Source organism: Gallus gallus, chromosome 2 (assembly GCF_016699485.2).
Source record: "Gallus gallus isolate bGalGal1 chromosome 2, bGalGal1.mat.broiler.GRCg7b, whole genome shotgun sequence".
NCBI lineage: Eukaryota > Metazoa > Chordata > Aves > Galliformes > Phasianidae > Gallus > Gallus gallus.
This window is the reverse complement of record NC_052533.1, coordinates 67,466,795-67,485,956: the sequence shown is the minus strand read 5'-3', so window position 1 is coordinate 67,485,956 and position 19,162 is coordinate 67,466,795. Positions and strand designations below refer to the sequence as shown.

At 41.7% G+C, this 19,162-nt stretch overlaps 1 protein-coding gene and 1 long non-coding RNA gene across 4 annotated transcripts in view; one reads left to right on the top strand and one right to left on the bottom strand.

Annotated features, from left to right (window-relative positions):
* Window positions 1-10,335, top strand: part of SERPINB12 (serpin family B member 12) — an 11,741-nt gene extending 1,406 nt beyond the window's left edge. Inside the window, exons 2-9 of one of the 3 annotated variants that reach the window (XM_046928635.1) lie at window positions 2,244-2,533; window positions 3,127-3,312; window positions 4,216-4,329; window positions 4,671-4,802; window positions 5,564-5,681; window positions 6,862-7,004; window positions 8,981-9,151; window positions 9,248-10,335. In XM_046928635.1, coding sequence (XP_046784591.1) covers window positions 3,145-3,312; window positions 4,216-4,329; window positions 4,671-4,802; window positions 5,564-5,681; window positions 6,862-7,004; window positions 8,981-9,151; window positions 9,248-9,652 — 1,251 coding nt within the window. In that variant the 5' untranslated portion in view covers window positions 2,244-2,533; window positions 3,127-3,144 and the 3' untranslated portion in view covers window positions 9,653-10,335. The remainder of the gene's footprint in view (window positions 1-2,243; window positions 2,534-3,126; window positions 3,313-4,215; window positions 4,330-4,670; window positions 4,803-5,563; window positions 5,682-6,861; window positions 7,005-8,980; window positions 9,152-9,247) is intronic. The other 2 variants (XM_418985.7, XM_046928636.1) reach the window with 2 other exon arrangements.
* Window positions 1-19,162, bottom strand: part of LOC107052628 — a 25,180-nt gene extending 6,018 nt beyond the window's left edge. The window contains exons 1-8 of the long non-coding RNA XR_003073772.3: window positions 18,425-19,162; window positions 16,470-16,598; window positions 14,592-14,704; window positions 13,815-13,978; window positions 12,853-13,002; window positions 11,573-11,709; window positions 10,914-11,009; window positions 1,051-4,972 (exon numbers count right to left, since the gene is read on the bottom strand). This is a non-coding gene — a long non-coding RNA (uncharacterized LOC107052628). The remainder of the gene's footprint in view (window positions 1-1,050; window positions 4,973-10,913; window positions 11,010-11,572; window positions 11,710-12,852; window positions 13,003-13,814; window positions 13,979-14,591; window positions 14,705-16,469; window positions 16,599-18,424) is intronic.

The window sequence follows — 19,162 nt, the reverse complement described above, 5'->3', positions numbered from 1 at the left end:
GTATTATCTGTTGTGTTCTCCTTTTCTAGGATAGACACGTATCATTTCTGCCAATTCTCTCTTCCTTTGCTTATGAGAAATAAATGTATATTAAAGCACTTAAATGAGAAGAAGAGTAAGTATGCAATTGGAATTATCATGCAGCATCAGGGAAAACAGGTTTCTTCTTGCTTTCCCTTTCTACATATAGAACTGTCTTACAAATCAGGCTACCACTCTTTCAGAATCCGCATTTTATTTACTGCCTCCTCCTGTTGACTGCATAATGTAACATACCACATCTTTTAATTATGATAGCTTTGAGCGCAGCTTTTCATTCTTCAGTAAGTTTTGCCTTGATTTCATCTTTAGCCTAAAACAAGCTCTACAGAGAGAACAGAGCGTGAACAGCTATAGAAAAGGAGTATTTTTCACTTCACGGAGTCATGGAAGCAATTTGTTATCCTTACAAGACTTCTGGTATACAGTGGTATCTACGGAAGGAGGCTCTTTTCCTGGGTAGATCCCTGCTCACATATAACAACGCCAGCAATTCCACCTCCCAGACTGTTAACAGCTACTGAGCCATCATGCAAAGCATCTCCCTTCATCAGCCATAAAACCACAGCCCTGCTTGCTGCCTCTGCACAATTGCTAATGTTCTGTGCAAACAGTTTGTCTGGTGCAGAACAACAGCTGTGATCTTTCTGGAACACTTCTTTTGATCTTGTATTTTCTCTCCTTCCCACTCCAAGATCTTTTAAAAGAACCATTTCCATTTGTTGCCCAACATCTAGGTGTTCTCAAAGTTACTCTGCCCTCACGGTGGCTCCAAAACTCACCAACAAATGATTACAGAGATCATAAGCATGGCTTAATATGTGGAATCATACCTACACATACTCCCTCTCCAAATATCCATTAAGAAAGTTCACTAAATCCTTTGGTTCTCTAGTAAGAAAGTTCCTTCTCCAGCCCACATCCCTTCTCCCTCCACTGTTGCATTGCTTTTCTGGGGCAGCCCTGTAAATAGCTCACATGAAGCCACGGAATTGGTGGCAGTGGTTGTACCTGGACGTCACTCTGAAGACAGTCTGCTGCTTTTTCTAAAGGCATGGACACCTCTGTACGCCAGACGCTTGCCTTTAAGACCTGCTTCCAGCTCTCATGCTCTCCCTCTGTGCTTGGTGGTTGGTTCTTTCCCTGTGGGTTGGGGTGGAGGTGCCTCTCTTCTGTTGAGGAAGTTCATTAGCTCCTGTTGTCTCCTCGACGCCTTCTGAGGTCTAGACACACCTACAACATGCATCCTGACCTACATTCACAGTAAACAACCTCTTAGATCCATTTTAGATCTTTTACCAGCTGTGAAAGTGGAGCAACACAAACTTTAACATGAAAGAAGTGCTGAGTTTTGTTTTCAGAAGGTTGTGAATAATAGCTAACGAGGGTGGAAGAAAAGAGAAATGATTACTGCAATGGGTTTTTCTTGTGGTAGGATGACTGCCCATTTATGTTAGGCCTTCATATGAAGTACTACTGGACTTCAGGGTGAAACAAGTGTCTTAGAATGAAACATATATGAACTTTTTATTTCAAGTTAGGTAAAAGGAAATAAATGCCTGCACTTGCCACATATCAGCACCTTCATATGTTCAGCAACTTGACTTTCCTGTCAGTCTATCTTAGGCTAAGCCTTTTTTCTTGTGGGCTGAGTTCATTCCCATTGTCTGGCACTTGCTGCAAGCTAAGCTGCTCGCACAGACAACTTGCTGCACCTCAGCAGAGCCATAGCAACTTCTTACACCCTGGTAACTTTGGTGCCTGAGCCCCCACTTGTCATGCAAAAATCCTGCCTATCTCATACCTGAATGAGAGGCAGTGTGTGTTCCACATCTTTGCAGTCAGTGCAGGACGCTGAGTAGTTCTTGTCCCAGAGCAGGCTGAAAGCTAGAGCCACCCTGACCTGAGTGCTTTCTCTCCACACTGTGCTATGTATTTTCCCCTAAATAAAATATCTTTCTGGAACACAGGCCACAGTTACTTATGTCTGCAAGCAGCCAAGAGCATATGCTTTGCTTTTCTTACATTTTTCTGGTGTGCTGTCCAGAACATCCTTTGTTTGACACTAAAATTGATGTGTGCGTTTTATGGTACAATATTTTGAGAAAAACTTGAGTACTCCACTGCTATCCACACAACAGCTTTACAGTTATTTCCCTAAAGGACTGATAAGGGCTTCTTAAAAGCCTTTTTTTTTTTTTCAGATGGCATTCTTCATGAAAAGACCAAGCTGAAACTTAGTCCCAAATTCTTCTTACCAGAGTGGATTTAATGGCCCATAGGAAAGGCATCAGACTGCTGTATTTACAGTACAAGAGAAAAGAATGAGACAGATCTTGTCCTGCCATTGAACAGGAAGCTTACAGACTTTCTGGGGCTGCTGAGCTATTGCTTCGTTGTGAAATTGCCATTCGTTATCCATTCTGAATCAGTGGTTCCTATCAAATCAATGAGGAGACATGAAGTATACTGCAAACAGTGCATGTTTCCATAGGTAGTAGCATTCATAGCTGCTTACGTTCCTTCTTCATACATGAAAATAATTACTAGTAATTTTATTTTCATGAATCTGTTGTTTGAATCCTTCACACTGCAGCTCAGGTTACCAGATGTGGTTAGATGCCCGTGTAGTTTCTGTCACCCCAATCTGTCTCTAATCATGTTGTTACAAGAGGAAAGAACTGATGCGATGACACACATTAAACTAGTTTGTAGAAGGAAATCCACAGCTGACTGATTTAAATACCACAACCTTTTGCTTACAAATAAGAACAAGTAAGACAGATCACGGGAAACTCTCTTTTGGAAGGAATCAGATACACTGTGGGATAAGATGGAAAAACAATTCTCTCTAAGGAATTCTCATATGGTATGAGTATTGGGGCCCCTTTCCAGATCCTGCTGTATCCACATGAGTGTGAATTAATAGATGTGTGCAAAATCAGCTATTTCAAACTCAGAATTCAGCACACTTCTACTATTTAGCAACCATCTATGGGATGATTTTAGGGTGGACAGATACTTCACAGTATGATACAGATAAGCAATCAGCTGATTCACATTTCTCCTTTCCCTTTTTGCTCCCAGTAAGCTGCAGGCTTCACAATGGGCTCCATTTCTAGAATGATTATTGAGTTTTGCCTTGATCTCTACAATAAACTCAACAGAACAGCAAAAGGCCAAAACATTGTCTTCTCTCCAATGAGCATCTCTACCTCCCTTGGCCTGATCCTTCTAGGGGCACGAAACAACACTGCTGCTCAGATAGAAGAAGTAAGTACTGCTGAAATGTTCTGAGATACTTCCACATAGCCTGCTGTTCCCCCAGTGGCAATGCTGGGCTTTGCAGCACAACATGTGTGCTTAGGAGACAAAGATAAACACAAGCTCAACTGCTGCCTTGAGAGCAGTGCTTGGTGTGCTGTGATCCCTGCTCACTTATCAACTGTGACATTCAAACGATTCAACATGTCTCACCTACAGAGCACACGGAGCCTGGGGGTACAGGGTGGGCATGCAGAAGTCTGTTCCTCTGGTCACCATGCCTTTTACTCCCTGCAGTGCAAGCTGTATGCTCTGAGATCTTTTATTTCTTTTCTTATTTGTTTCTGAGAGCAGTAAGTGACCAATACTCCTAAGGTATATGTGGCATAAGGCAGTAGCTGGCTCTGGCTGTGTCCTGGTGGATCTTCATCCATTGTATTATAATATTGCCACAGGTCAGCTGCTGCCAAGGGAAACTCATTCTCCTTATGAGGTTCTGAGTGACTCTTGCTTAGTTTAGGAAAGCAATGGAGATCGAGTACTCTCAACAAGGGGGAATGGTGTCTAACTAAAAGAGCGGAAATTTAGGTAAGATGTTAGGCATATATTCTTTACACAGAGGGCAATGAGGCACCAGCACAGGCTTCCCAGAGAAGCTGTGGTGCGCCATCCCTGGAGGCGCTCAAAGCCAGGTTGGATGGGGCCCTGGGCAACCTGAGCTGGTGGTGGCATCCCTGCCCACAGCATGGGGTTGGGGCTGAGTGGGCTTTGAGGTCCCTTCCAACCCAAACCTTTCTATGATAGTTAATAAATCTACATCACTTATCCAGGACAGCCCAGTAAATCTTTCAAACAAGGAAAATGCCTTTATCCCAGTTAAAATTGCCATTAATTTGACCTCTTCAACTGCAGGTTCTCCACGTCAGCCATGCCGCAGGAACTACAAGCCTTGAATCTGAGCTTGAAGGTGCAGTGCCCGAAAACAAGTCTGAACTAAGCCAGGAAAGAGAGTCTTCCCCCTCTCTGGTACGTCTTTTGTAGTACAAGAGTCCTTTCACTCCACAGTAGCCTATTAGTTGTAAAGCACCACAGCCTGCCACAGGAGGGAGTCAAGATCCCATGCACAACATCTGCCTGGTCTACTACGCCTGATTGAAGGTGTTCCCTTGTAATCAGCCAAGTCCTCCATAAAGTCAAATACAAAGCCCCCACCAGAAGGAAGATCAGGTTACAAAGCTTAGGTTAGCTGAATTTAAATATAATTACAGTGGGAACTAGCCCTACGCTGCAATCTAATGAGGATGCAAATGAACAACCAAAGCTATACTGAGGAATACTTGTAATTGGTGTGTTTGAAATATTCCTAGTGCAACACAGATGGGAATCTTAACCACGAAGCGTTCCATGCACTGCTTTTACAACTACAAAACCTTGGCAAAGACTATGTTTTAAGCCTGGCTAACAGCCTCTTTATCCAACAAGGATTTGAACCGCATCAGGTAAGATAACTGTACCTTGTAACCTCTGTGGCGCTGACCCCCAGCTTCCTGGCAACCATATGCTTCACTGTTGTCCCTCCATGTGTATTTTTGAGCATTGGAGGTGCTTCTTGGAGCCATATCTCTTAGGGTTGTTGGGGAAGAGACAGAAGTATCAGCTTTCAGCGCTTCTGTTTAAAACAAACAAACAAACAAAGTCAAGACAACACCCTGTAGAGCAAAAATAAAGCAGAAGACCTTTGACTTTTGGCATGTCTAACTTGAGCCAGAAGTGCGACTACAGCAAAAAAATGGCCTATTCAAGCTGTCTGCAAGCTGCTTCTGGGCTATCTTTCTATTTGCAGCTTTGCATTGCTGGCTTTCCTCTTTTTTTCTTTTTTCTTTTTTTTTTTTTCCCCTGCTGAATGATTTGGATACTTGAGAATCACCCAACACATCTTGCATCTTCTCTAATTTTTTTTTTCTTTTCTATTTTTTTAAATTTTTATCTGGACTTCAGGTATGCAGTTTTCTGTGGGAAGACATTGTCATCTAGAGACAAAAATGTATATAAATAATAAGAAAGACACAATAATAATCTCTTTTTCAAAGATTATCTGAATCAGCTTCTGATAGTTGATGTTTCCAAAGCCAAATTTTGTCTCTTTCAGTCAAGAAGACTCTCAGAATTTCTAAAACGTTTCTGAATTGTTGACTTCATGTTAAAGAGAATAAGCTCTGAACAGGTTTGGCTAATTCACAATCTTTATTCTGCTTTACAGAAATATCTAATGTGCAGTAAGGAACTATACAGAGCAGCCCTTGAAACAGTGGACTTCCAAAGGGCTCTTGAAGCAAGCAGGCTAAAAATTAATGATTGGGTTGAAAGCGAGACACAAGGTAAAACAGAGCAAAACTGTAGCTGTGCTATCTTCTCCCTCTTCCAGTGCTCCTTCAAAAAGAATTCAGCATATGATAAGTCTTGTTCATGTTTCTATGTTTCTCATGCCCGTCAAAGATAGTTTGTTGTTCCCAATCATTCTTTAGAGTCATCTACCAGCTAAACTATTTCTGAGTTAAAGACGTGTTTGTTGTCACATACTGTCATACTCCTACCCACATGCCTAGCAAGATAACTGCAACAGTACCTCTAAGGGTTAAATAGATTAATTGCTCCTGCAAATAGCCAACACTGCAGGTACAGTAAAGCAGAGGAGGGAAGTTATGAGCGTCACAGTGAGACTGGGAACAGCATAGCAGAGAGAGAAGACACCTGAGGACCTGGTGTTGACCTGCTCTGGTCGTACACAGAGCAATGCTAACAAAGATGAGTGATGTGCCCACCAGAGAGATTTCACTGTTACAAGTAACAACCAACCAGCTTTTGCCCTTTACAGGCACATAGAGGTCATTGGCTTTTTTTCTGATTAAGCTGAACATGAAATATGCCACTTTTATTTTGTCAGAGATGCAACATCAGCAGGGTGAAAACCTTATAAATCTTCCAGCTGAACTTAAGTCAGAACTTACTGAGGGAAATTACTGACAGATTAATAGATTTGAAGGCTTCTGATTTCTTAATGGTCATATCCTGACCAAACCTGTCCTTGGGCTGACAGAGCAGCCTGTGACTAATGTGGGAAAGAGCTGCAAACCCCAGACCATCATTGCTCTGTGTGCCTGTACAAAGCCTGTGCGCTTGGGAAATCCTACTTCACCTCTGTACAGAAAAAAAAAAGGGTAAAGGGAAAGATGCCCTCATGTAAACTGAAACAGAGGATTAATGGCGCTGCACCTTTTACCGTGGACAGGTGCCACCTGGAACATTCATTTTGCCACTGATCCCACAGTAGGCTAATTTGATGATCAGTGCCCCTTCCTCTCCCTAACAGGCCAGTACTAGGTAACAGTGCTGAGAAATTTACCATTTCTTTGCTTGTATTGTCCCTGTTCTGTGAAGAAACAAACAGTTGGATTTCTAAGGTACTCTAAAGCTAAGTTCACAGACAAGTAATTGAGTCTCAATCCAGAGCCTTAATAACAACTAATAAACACCTGTGTTTTCCAAAATTTCCTCCAGGTAAAATCAAGGAACTTTTTGCTCCAGGAGTGATTGACTCACACACCATTCTGGTGCTGGTGAACGTGATCTACTTCAAAGCATCCTGGGAACACAAGTTTGAGGAGAAAAATACAGTACAGAGAGATTTTAAACTGAATCAGGTAGATATGCATTGTATAAATCTTAGCATGATTTACCTGAGTTAGCATGATTTACATGAGTTGCAACGACTCAGCATTTTGTTTCAATGGCTGACAAAACACAAAGCTTCAGCCCTGATCAGCGCTTTTGAACCTAATAGTCACTATGGGCAGCTGTCATGGATAGAAGCCAATTGCAAAGATCTCATTTCACACAGGCTCTGTGGGGCCATCCTGGCTTTTATGCATCCCGTACAATTCAGCGTGAGCCATGCAACAGATAGGTTAAACCAAACCAATCAAAAAAAGAGGCCAGATATTAACAAGCCACATATATGAAGATGGAATTTGAAACAGGAAAAATCCTCACAGAGTGTTTTGGTTTATTTATAGTATCTGCAATGTTTAAAAGGTTTTTTTTAAAATATTTTTTTTATTTTGATTCCTTTTTTCCACCGTACATATAAAATGGAAGTTTTCATTGCTCAACTAAGGTACAGAATCATAGAATTACTCAGGTTGGAAAGGACCTCAAAGATCATCAAGTCCAACCGCAGCCTAACCATAGTACCCTAACTCTAACAACCATCTGTTAAATCATATCTCTGAGCACCACATCCAAACGGCTCTTAAACACATCCAGGGATGGTAACTCAACCACCTCCCTGGGGAGCCTATCCCAGCGCTTAACAACCCTTTCTGTAAAGAAGTGTTTCCTAACGTCCAACCTAAACTTACCTTGGCACAACTTGAGGCCATTTCCCCTCGTCTTGTCACCTGTTGCCAGTGAGAAGAGACCTACCCCGCTCTCACTGTAAGCACCTTTCAGGTACTGGAAGAAAATAATAAGGTCTTCTCTCAGCCTCCTCTTCTCCAGACTAAAAAGCCCCAGCTCCCTCAGCTTCTCCTCGTAGGACTGATTTTCCAAGCCCTTCACTAGCCTTGTGAAGCTGCAAAAAGTTCTTTAACAACCACATTAATCCAAGCTCTGTACAGCTCAAGTCTAACAAATGTCTTCAAAAAAGATGATCAAAACCATTTTATTTCATTTAATTCAGTTTTGTCTTCATTCCATATGCTGTGCCTATGTTACACTAAATAATGAAGCCGCCAAAAAAATGAACCCACAAAAAACACAGATTTAGCTCTGATCTGAAGTTGAAGAGCTTTGTATGGGAAAAACTGTATTCTAAGTGTTTCTTATCTATACAAACAAAAGGTCAGAAAGACATCTGTTGCTAGCCGTAGTGTTGCACTGCCATTTATTAAGACACGTAAGAAAGTGTAATTTTGGTCCCTTAATTTTTTTACTTGAAATATGTCTTTGAATTTGAATACTGAAAACTGACCTTAGGTAGGAACATTTGGAACACTGCTGCAGTCACAGAAACTATGAGATTGGGGGAATCTGCATATACTTTTCTTCATGCACTAATTAATAATGTTCTCTACTAAAATTCTTCCGCTGATTTAGAAGGTAAGTAAAAACTTAGCTAATGGTGAAATGAACCTTGAGCCTTTACACAGGATTTGAACAAACTCATCACAAAAGAAAATGAGGCTTAGAAGACCTAGAAGAACATGCCTGAGATTGCTCTTAATCTGTCTATTGCTTCCTGCCTAAAACATCTACCTGATAAATGACAACCTGATTCCTGCAGTGCTATTTCTTCTCTATCCCATTCCAAACCAGGACTTGCAAATCCCATCAGCATCAGCTTGTTTGGCTGGAGAGTAATGGTATTAAGCCACTTCACTATCTGATCAGTTGCAGGGAAATTGCTTTGTTTTATTTTGCCCCCCAGAGAATTATCTCCTTTATACATGAATGGCAAAACTGATGTTTTACGTGTCGTTGTATGTGCAACAAAATAAAGAAAAAATGTTTAGCTTTATAACAATTACTGCTGCAAACACAGACTACTGATATTGCACCTGAAGTTTAAACATTAAGGTCTGTATTGCTTGTGTGATCATTCCAATTTCTTTTTAAATAGAATGAGAGAAAGCCAGTACAGATGATGTATCAGAAAGGCACATTTAAACTAGGCTATATTGAAGAGCTGGGAACTCAGGTGCTTGAACTCCCTTACGCTCAGAAGTTGCTTAGCATGATCATCCTGCTGCCAGGAGAGACAGCAGATGGATCTCCCAGTGGGCTGGAACAGGTAAGGGTGAGGACTGCGGCTAAGCCGGACTGAAAGCTGGTTGTCTGAATTAAAGCTGGGCAAAAATCTAAACTTGTTAATTTCCCCATCTTCTAGACTGAAAGCACAATGACCTATGAAAATTTAATGCTGTGGTTCTCTTCCGAACATATGTTTGAGACGGTGGTAGAGGTGTACCTGCCCCGATTCAAGCTCGAAGGCACCTTTGACCTCAATGAGGTATTAAAAGCAATGGGAATGACTGACATCTTCAGTGAATCCAAAGCTGATCTTTCTGCATTGTCATCTGAGAAATCCCTGGTGTTGTCAAACATTGTCCACAAGGCTTATGTGGAAGTCAATGAGGAGGGTACTACAGCAGCAGCTGCTACAGGAGCTACCATTGTGAGGAGGTCTCTTCCCCTCATAGAGGTGTTCATAGCTGACCGTCCTTTCTTATTCTTTATTAGGCACAATCCCACCAGTACCATTCTTTTCTTTGGTAAATTCTGCTCACCTTAAAATCAAGGCCATCTTCTAGCATTGTGAGAAAAACCTGGATGAATCAGAAATACTATTTTTCCCCCTACACCTTCTTATTCCTATGAATGATTGTAGATCAAAGTAATCACTGCAGCCAACCTAGCCTAGAACCATCAATTGAATGCCCTCCTGTTATGCTCCTTGAATGGCAAATATTGATCTGAATCTAAAACAGGAGTAAGTTTTCCCTTAACCTGACTGGAAATCAAGAATATTTTGTTTCTTCAAGGCGTACATACACTCCTGTATAGCCAAGTATGTCCAGCATAGCCAAGTAATGTAGTACACTATTTGCCTGGCAAAGGTAGAATTTGTATGCTGCTACCTGAGGAGAACTGTTTGTAACAATTTTCAGTAACTGCCAGTAAAAGTGGAGTATTTTTATTTTCTCTGTAGTTTTTGATTTCCTGCCAGGTGGGACTTGATTAACAGAGAGGGGCTTTGGAAATGCTTTATACTTATACATAATCTGTATTTGTGGCAAATCCTTCGCACAGTGGAGATCTCACTTTGATAATTCCCTTTCCTGTAGCAGCAGTCACAAGCAAGCAGGAAATACTTATTTACAGCAAATTCACGTGTTTACTGACAACTGTACCACCTTTCCCCCCATGATGTATGCTGGATCTATCCTTTTGCCATATAAAACGTTTATGCTAGAAGCAGCTTTGGTTTCATTTATTTATTTAGATATAAGCCTGCATCTGAAGCACCAACTCATCAACTGGAAGATAGATGGAATATGACATATACCCCTTTCACAATCCCTTGGTTTTTTCCACATGAGTTCTGTTAGAAGCACTGTATTTTTCCTTTTTTAAGATAACAACAGTAGGAACACTCATGGAAAGGACAAGATTACGATTACGCCTCATGAACACATCTAGTAAGAGAGTTGATTATAACAGCAACTGAGTATGTGGGAAGGCAAGATTTTGACCCTCGTTTTACAGGATTTTTTGGCACTCTTTTTTGAAAATAAATCCACCCTTAAAGAATCACAGCATGGTTGATGTTGCAAGGGACCTCTGGAGGACATTTTGTCCAACTGTCCTGTTCAGGCAGGGCAACCATGTCCAGGGGGCTTTTGAGAATCCCCAAGCACAGAAACTTCACAACCTCTCTGGACAACCTCTTCTGAGTTCCCACAATTTTGAATGACACCAAAGAGAATTTTGTATGCGCAGTGTCTGCAGGAATGGGATGTGAAAACACACATTTCTAAAGCTTAATTACTTACATAGTGAAGTAATTGGTTTTCTTCCTTGAGTTCTGCTCTCTGGTGAAGTTTAATGATCTGAGATGCATGTATATAGATATACAGGTCTCTCCAGCCCTGAGGAATGAAGAAAAGTTTTGAAAAGGGCAATGTAAGCAATAGAAATCACAGTCAAATATTACCTGGAAAACTTTTTAGTCTGAGAGATAATTAGAAAAATAGAATTAGCAGCTGACTGATAGAGAGACATAACTGTTAAGTTGCTGGTTTAACACAAGTAATATCTTCCTCACAGAGTTCTATGTGAGGTTTAACTAACTAGCGTTGGCAACTTGTGCTTTGTGACCTATAAAAAGGCAAGTATACATTAGCTATTAGTCATATAATTGAGTGTAAAGCTCCATAAAGTAATTCATGATTAGCACAGTTTATGTACCAAAAGTTACCTGCGGCTCTTTGGATAAGAAAGTCTAGGCATGATGTTCGAGCAAGAACAGGCAGGAGTAGGACAATAATATTCAAACAACTTACCCTTACTGACTAATCTGAAAGCACAGTACAATGTAAGCAGTACTTTTCCAGATTGTGTCCATGTTTCCATTCTGGAGGCTGACAGCACAGATTGCCTACTAAGCTATGTTTTTATTACCTCCAGGTGTCATCACTTGGTTTTTACATACCCTGGGGAAGTTCTGAGCACCACAACCTCAAACATCAGTCCCACTTCTGCAACGACAGGAACAGAGATTCCTGTGATGAAGCGTCGAATAACACAGTGTCTTGCTCCAGTTGTTGGAGGAGATGGTTCATGATAAATCTAGAGTGAGATTAAGACACAGATGAGGTCAAATGTCATCCAGCTAGTTTATGACAAATTCTAAGCAGTTAAGGAATGTGGGAAACATGGCAAAGTTAGCAACAGTAAAGGGAGGAATTCTAGCAAACTGGCTATAGAGCAGGGATACTCACCCCCATGGATCTAGCAGTATCCCATTGGTTTGCAGGAGGTTGCAGGTCAGTCAAAGACATATCACTGATCTGCACAGCTGCAGTTCAGTGGAGGATTGTCTCTGTTCTACCACTGAACTCTTCAGGCTTTATCCTCTTCATTCTGCTCTCATGCACCTTCAGTTACTCAGGGCCAATGGCATGTGTGCCTCCCATTGGGTGATCGGCTGTTGATCATGCAGCAATCACACACCTGCCACCTGGCACGCTGTTCGGCATGTGTACTGACTTAATGGAAGAGACCTTTTAAGCTCATCTAGTCCAACTCCCCTCCACTGAAGAGGGACACCTACAGCTAGATCAGGTTATTCAGAGCCCCGTCCAGCCTCCTCAATGTCTCCAGGGAAGGGGCTTCTACCATATCTCTAAGCAGCACATTCCAGTGCCCCACCATCCTCACTGTAAAAGAATTTTTCTTTATATCCAAGCCAAATCTCCCTTCCTTTAGTTTGAAACTATTTCCCCTTGTCCCATTACAACAGATCCTACTAAAGAATCTGTCTCCTTCTTCTTAAGAGCTCCCTTGAGAAGGGAGCTCTTCTCAGGTCACCTTGGAGCCTTCTCATATCCAGACTGAGCAGTGCTAGTTCTCAGCCCGTCCTTGTAGGGGAAGCATTCCATCCCTTGGATTATTTTCCTCTGGACTCACTTCAACGTCCATGTCTCCTCTGTACTGAGGACTGCACATTTGGATGTAGTACTCTAGGAGAGGCCTCACCAGCATAGAGCAAGGGACAGGATCACCTGCCTTGCCCTGCTGGCCATGCTTCTTTTGCTGCAACCTAAGATACGGTTGACTTTCTAGGCTGCAAGGGCACACTACTGACTCACGTCCAGATGCCATCTACCACAGTACCCCTAAATCCTTTTCTGGCAGGGCTATGCTCCCTCTTTTCGTATTCCAGCTTGTAAATGTAGTGGGGGTTGCCATAACCCAGGTGCAAGACCTTACCTTTGGATTTGTTGACCCTCATGAAGTTCTCTCGGGCCCACTGCTTGAGCCTGTATGGATCCCTCTGAATGGCATCTCATCCTTCAGGAGCATCCACTACACCATACAGCTTGGTGTCCTTTGCAAACTTGCTGAGGGTGCATCAAAATCCTGTTGACAATGTTACTGATGAAGACACTAAAGAGTACTGATCCCAGTACTGATCCCTAAGGAACACTACTGGTCACTGATCTCCATCCAGACATTGAGCCATTGACCACCACTCTCTGGGTTTGATCCCGCAGCCAGTTTCTAGTCCACTAGTCAGCACACCACTGATCATAGCCACACTCGAAGGGGCAGTCATGCAAGCACCACCCTGGGTATTTATTTCCCAGCACTCTAAAGCAGAGCTCTTGCTCCAGCTCATGTTATTTTCTGTGTGGCAAGGAGTGAGATTCATCGACTCTAGCAAATGGAACTAATGGCTCCATGTGCCCCAGGTCTCAGCTCAGCACCAGCCAGGCCAGGGCTGAGTCCCCCCACATCCAACCCATAAGGTCCCAGAGGACTCCTACGTTTACCAGTGGTGCACAGAGATGAGTTTAGCCCAAGTCCACCCCTCAGCCTCAACTCCCTTCAACACCTCTTCACCAAGAGGCCCAATCCATCACTCCTTACCAGCCAAAACATATACTTGTTTAATACCACAGCCACAAAAGCCACGTGGTAAGGTCTGAAGAGACCAAAACTGTGGTTTGAGTAAAACAGAAGGAAAGCCTCTACTCAGTACCCCACTTATGACTGAGTTACTAGGATAGGACCTGATTCTACAGCACCCCAATACCCTGTAGATGTATTCCTTTAATTCTTCACACCAGATTAAGGCTGCTGCCACCACCCACCACAAATAAATCCTTGCTTAGGCTGATTATAACTTACACCTGTGGCTTCCACAGTCAAATGAGATTCCCAGTGCCCACCTGCGTGTTCAACTTCCTTAAGGCAAAGCATCTTGCAGTTAGCAGAGTGTTAAGAAATCTTCTTGTATTTCCTTTAACACACGTTTATCTTCCCCAGTGATGCTGAATTTGCAAATGCTTTAGGGAAAAATTGGCAGCAAGTCCTTACATAATTACTGTTTAGCCTAGAAAATAACAACCGAGGTAGAATACTTCAGAAAGTTTCTAATTTAAGGTTTTTTTCTTGATGAGAGAAAAGTGCTATCAGAGCTGTTTAGTAATTCCAGTCATGCATGGGTAACTCATTCTTCTGTGTTAGGGTTTACTGAGAGGTGAAGAAACAAGTAGTTTCTTTTCCTTATGAAAAAAAAAAAAAGTGGTATTAGAAGAACCCCATAAAAGAATGCCAAACATTGCAGCTTATGATGTGCAATGTGTCACTCAGTCTTACAGATGACACAGCCTGGAAGTAAGCTTAAAAAAAATGTTTAATTCCTAACTTCTTTTGACACCATCTGTGCTGTGGTTTATGACATCCATTAATAATGTTTATCACTAAACAACAACAGATAGAGAGACCAGAAACTAAGGATGCTGCTGTCATTTCCTTCTGATGCAAGGTAGAAACATCAGGAAATTAAGGCACACTGAAATATTTTGTAATATTTTGGACTAGAAGCAAAACCAGAAACTGAGTTGCATTTGTCTCCTGGAGTACATTCTACAGGTATTTAAAAAGAGACAAAAACCATAAATCTACTTGAATTTAATTTGAAGTATCAAATGAAAAAGATGTACCTGATTTTATTATCCTCCACACTGGTCTTCTGAACTTGACCAATCCCACTGGTCAGTTACTGGTTTACGACTGCTCAAGCTGTTTGTAGCAACTATGTTGTACCACAAAATATCTGAGCCATTACAAAACAGAAGAGTCATTAGGCATTTTATCTCCAACCCAAAGCATACATGCATGTTTTAAAATCTCAAATTCTCCTGACTTTAATTGTGCATATTATGTTCACCAAACCTTTTAGAACCTGCCTTGTTTTTTTTGTTCTGGTCTGTAGCTGGGAGTCAGAGAAATTCAACTGTGATTGGAAAAATGGTTACTGGCAAGCTATAGAGTTTCTAAGCCAGAAGGTGAAGAAATACTACTTTTTTAACACTCTTGGCCTGGGACTAGACTTACAGACATGATCAATATTGAAAGGCAATTTGGAGGTATACATTTTAACATGTCCTCAGTCTGGAGTTAGCTGTGTGTCCAGTTTCCTCTCAGTGTGAGTCAAGCAATAGCATTAGAAAGTTATGCCCCAAGTCTCATCCCCTCCTATTGAAACTTGGCACAGCACATTCAGGCTGTAAGCCACCAGGTCACAGCCCCCTTAAAGGATTCGGCAACAGCTGTGGTTGCTATCACATGGTGTTGATCATCGTTGGGCCCCTCACTGTAAGAAAGACATTGAGACCCTGGAGCGTGTCCAGAGGAGGGCAACAAAGCTGTTGAGGGGTCTGGAGCACAGGCCTTATGAGGAACGGCTGAAGGAACTGGGATTGTTCAGTCTAAAGAAGAGGAGGCTCAGGGGAGACCTTATTGCTCTCTATAACTACCTGAAGGGAGGTTGTAGTGAGCTGGGGGTCGGCCTCTTCTCTCGTGTGACTAGTGATAGGACTAGAGGGAATGGCTTCAAGCTGCGTCAGGGAAGGTTCAGGCTGGATGTTAGGAAATACTACTTCTCTGAAAGGGTGGTCAGGCACTGGAAAGGGCTGCCCAGAGAGGTGGTGGAGTCACTGACCCTGAAGGTGTTCAAAGAGTGTTTGGATGTTGTGTTGAGGGACATGGTTTAGTGAGAACCATTGGTGAAGGGCGAACGAGTGGTTGGACTGGATGATCTTCTGGGTCTTTTCCTACCTTAGTGATTCCATGATTCTATGATCATTACACTGGATTTGATACTCTGTGAGCAAAGGCATTGAAGTGGTACAAAAAATTCAACATTCTGCATTAAATTGTAGAATCTGGCAAGTGGAAATCGTTTTCTATAGGCACAGCCACGCACTCAGAATGTGTTTGCAATTTGCTTGCATTTAGTCTTCTGCAAGTAATGACTGCTTTCTGTATGCAAATGATTGATCCATGTGAAAAAATCTGCTTGTGTATCTGTGAATCAAATGCATTGCTTTATAATGTGCATTTTGGATCATTTATTTGTGGAAGTAAGTGTAAAAAACAGAGCCTGCAATTGTGCTTCTGCAGTATACAAGGCGTTACTCAACTCCAGCTGTACAGTCAGTCAGGCCCTGAGATAATCTAGACTTATACTTTCCATAGTTATTATAATTTTGTCTCTTACTAAATCTTTGATTCTGCTTGTTTGATAAAGTAACACTCATTTTCTATATAGTATTACAATCGCTTCTAGCAGGCATTACATCACTGAATTCATAGGCTTTCTGAAAAACAGATTCAGAAATCAGATTTTCTAACTGTATTTTTCCATGTATATGTACTGGAGAACTAGTGAAGAACGTGTTTAATATACAGAACTACAGATAAATCCAGAAAGGAGAAGCAACACTCAAAATAAGGATGTGGCAATCCTAAATAGGCTGTAAGCTGGCTTGAAGCATGTCCCTCCAAAAAAGCCATCTGAGAGAAAATTTCTCATTTACCATGCATGTGCAAGTTTCCAAACTCTGCAGGTATTTTATTTTCTCCTTTTGCAAATTCCCTTGCAGATGGCATTTTGCTTTGCTTGCTCTGAACTGCGTTGATGTGAGCAGTGAGGTGCTTTTCTCATGCTGAAATACAAGAATAAAGAAGATTGAAGCACAGGTCTGTGCAGAACATCTAGTGAATGTATTCAAGGCATGCCAAGCACAAGCTATTCAAATATTGCTCCCTGAAAATGCCGTCAGAGTGGACTTCATGTTTTTAAGTGGAAGTGGTACATAACTTCTGTAGTGGAGAAATCGTGTGACTCAGGGGGTGAAGGGCCTATCCTCAGTTAATCCCATATTCTTGTTGCGATATGGGCCTGCATCTTCCAGCACTGTCAGACTCCAGGTTTTAGCATAAGATCAGTGGAAAAAAATATACACAAATATACCCCTTGCTTCTGAAGCTCTGCCCTAATTGGGATGATTGCAAATAAATGAAAAAAAAAAAAAGGGAAATTCAAATACTGATGATAACTCTGCAGTTCAACAACCAGGACACCTAGTAGGTGAGTTCTGGCTTCCAGTCCCTGCTGCTAGGACTATTCTTGTTTTAATGTTTAAGAGAAAACAAGTATTCACACATGGGTGAGTACCCTAGCAATAATGACAGAGAACTATTCTGCTCTATAGCATTCTGATAGTATGAATCTCGCCTTAATTCCATAGTCTTCTCTTAGTACCACGTCCCCCAGCTCCTGTTGTCTGAATTAAGCAATCACTGTGTGACACCTACGTCGGAGCTTAGCTCCATTACACTCAATGAAATCAGTTGCTGGTCTTCTGTGGAAAATATACTATTGCGCCCTGAGCAGTGCTGAGCACAGCACCTGTTTGCCTAATATTAATGCAGCACTCAGACCACAACCAGCCTCAAGACACTCAGCAGAAGGAATATTATGAAAACAGTAGGTGCTGCTCCTGAAGCATAACAGCCTCCAGAGATGGAAGACAAGAAGATGTGCTTTGGTAGTGTGTGGTGCTCATTTCCTTGTTCATGAATGATGATGGGAATGACTCTGGAAGACACACCAGAGGCCTCTGGTGTATACCCCATGCCTCCAGCCTGGGCAACTCCTCCTTGCTGCCTTTTTGACTTGTTTTGTGCAAGCCATCCATCCAGAGGTGCAGAGTGAAAACAACCATGGAGCTCAAGAAGAGCCTCATCAGGTCCATACACACTTCAAACCCAGAGCAAAACATTGGAGCCTCGGGCTCACTGCACAGTTCTGCTGAAAACTGTGATGAAGAGCTAGGGGTTAGAGGAAAAATGTGCTGTAGTTATCAGTGCAGCTCCATCATCTGTTCCGGGAGCATCAAGGCTTCCTGGAGAGAACATTATCAGAAGGACACAAATTATTCAGTGAGAGGGAGAAGTGCGCCTCTGAACGCTCTGAGTCAGATGCTTATTTTGTGAATTTTTCTGTTTCCCTCTTCCTGTTATGCTTCCTGCAGATACTTGGCACATCCTTGAGGCGATTCAGCAATATATGCTCATATTCAGCCACATCTACAGAGTGCCTCCTCCCTGAGAGGAGAAAAATATTTGTTTTAGGGGGTAAAACCAGAATAGCTGTGCTTGGACCTCCTGCTCTGCTGTGGGACAAGAGAAGCTAGGCTCCTGGTAACCTAAGGAGGCAGAGGGAGGCACATTATACTTTGGCTAAGACTTGAAAATGCAATTTGTTGGTATATTTGGTAAATATACTGATGGCCTAGTCCCATAAACTACCTTCTAGATGTGGAGTAAGTGGTTTAAAGGCATAGCTAAGAGGTTGCAGAAAAGAAAGGACCACATCCAATTTGGTAGCAACCAACATCCAGCATTCACAGACTCATGAGAAATACCTTTTAATTAATTTATTTATATTAAAAAAAAAAAAAAAAAAAAAAAACCTTTGATGACTCACCCTGCTTTTCCTGTTACTCTCAGTTGGGAAGAAAGTAACCGCTGGGTACATACTACTGCAATTTCAGAGCTGCAGACTTGAAGAGCTTTCCCAAGTGCTGAGATATGCAGGAAAAAAAACCCTGTAAATTACAGTACCAGGCATTTAATTTTGATTGCTAAATAAAGAAGACTCGTGACAGTCCATGACTACGTCTTGGAGGGCTGCAATTACATATGAAATATAGTCTGAATTAGGAGAGTTACTGGCAGAGGCAAAGTTTGCATGCCAATTAATTGGTAAAAGGAGAGTACGCCAAACACAGGCTGTGGACTGCTCTGATGAACTGAGTATGTAAAAAATAGCCATGTGTGTTTTTCAGTGAATACCATGGTATATGTCTGGTTTGAGTCAAATATGTATTAAAATGAAACAAAACAACAAAAACAGTGAAATAAACAGTGCTAGCATATATTAGCTTGTATAATCAGACCTATATAGTTTTCAAATAAATCTTCAAGGAGAACAAAATGTATAGTATGTATGATAAGGATAAGTACTATAAAACATCATCATGAGGAGTGCCAGTCTGACAACAGGAAAAGGAATTCAGCGTGTGAATGAAGGGGAAAGTGTGACTGAAACAATTGTCACTCAGCTTACTACAGCAGAAGCAATCATTTATGATCTTAGATTTTTTTTTGTTTTTTTTTTTAACTTGCTTCAGGGATATCTAAGTAATCTCAAAAACAGGAACAA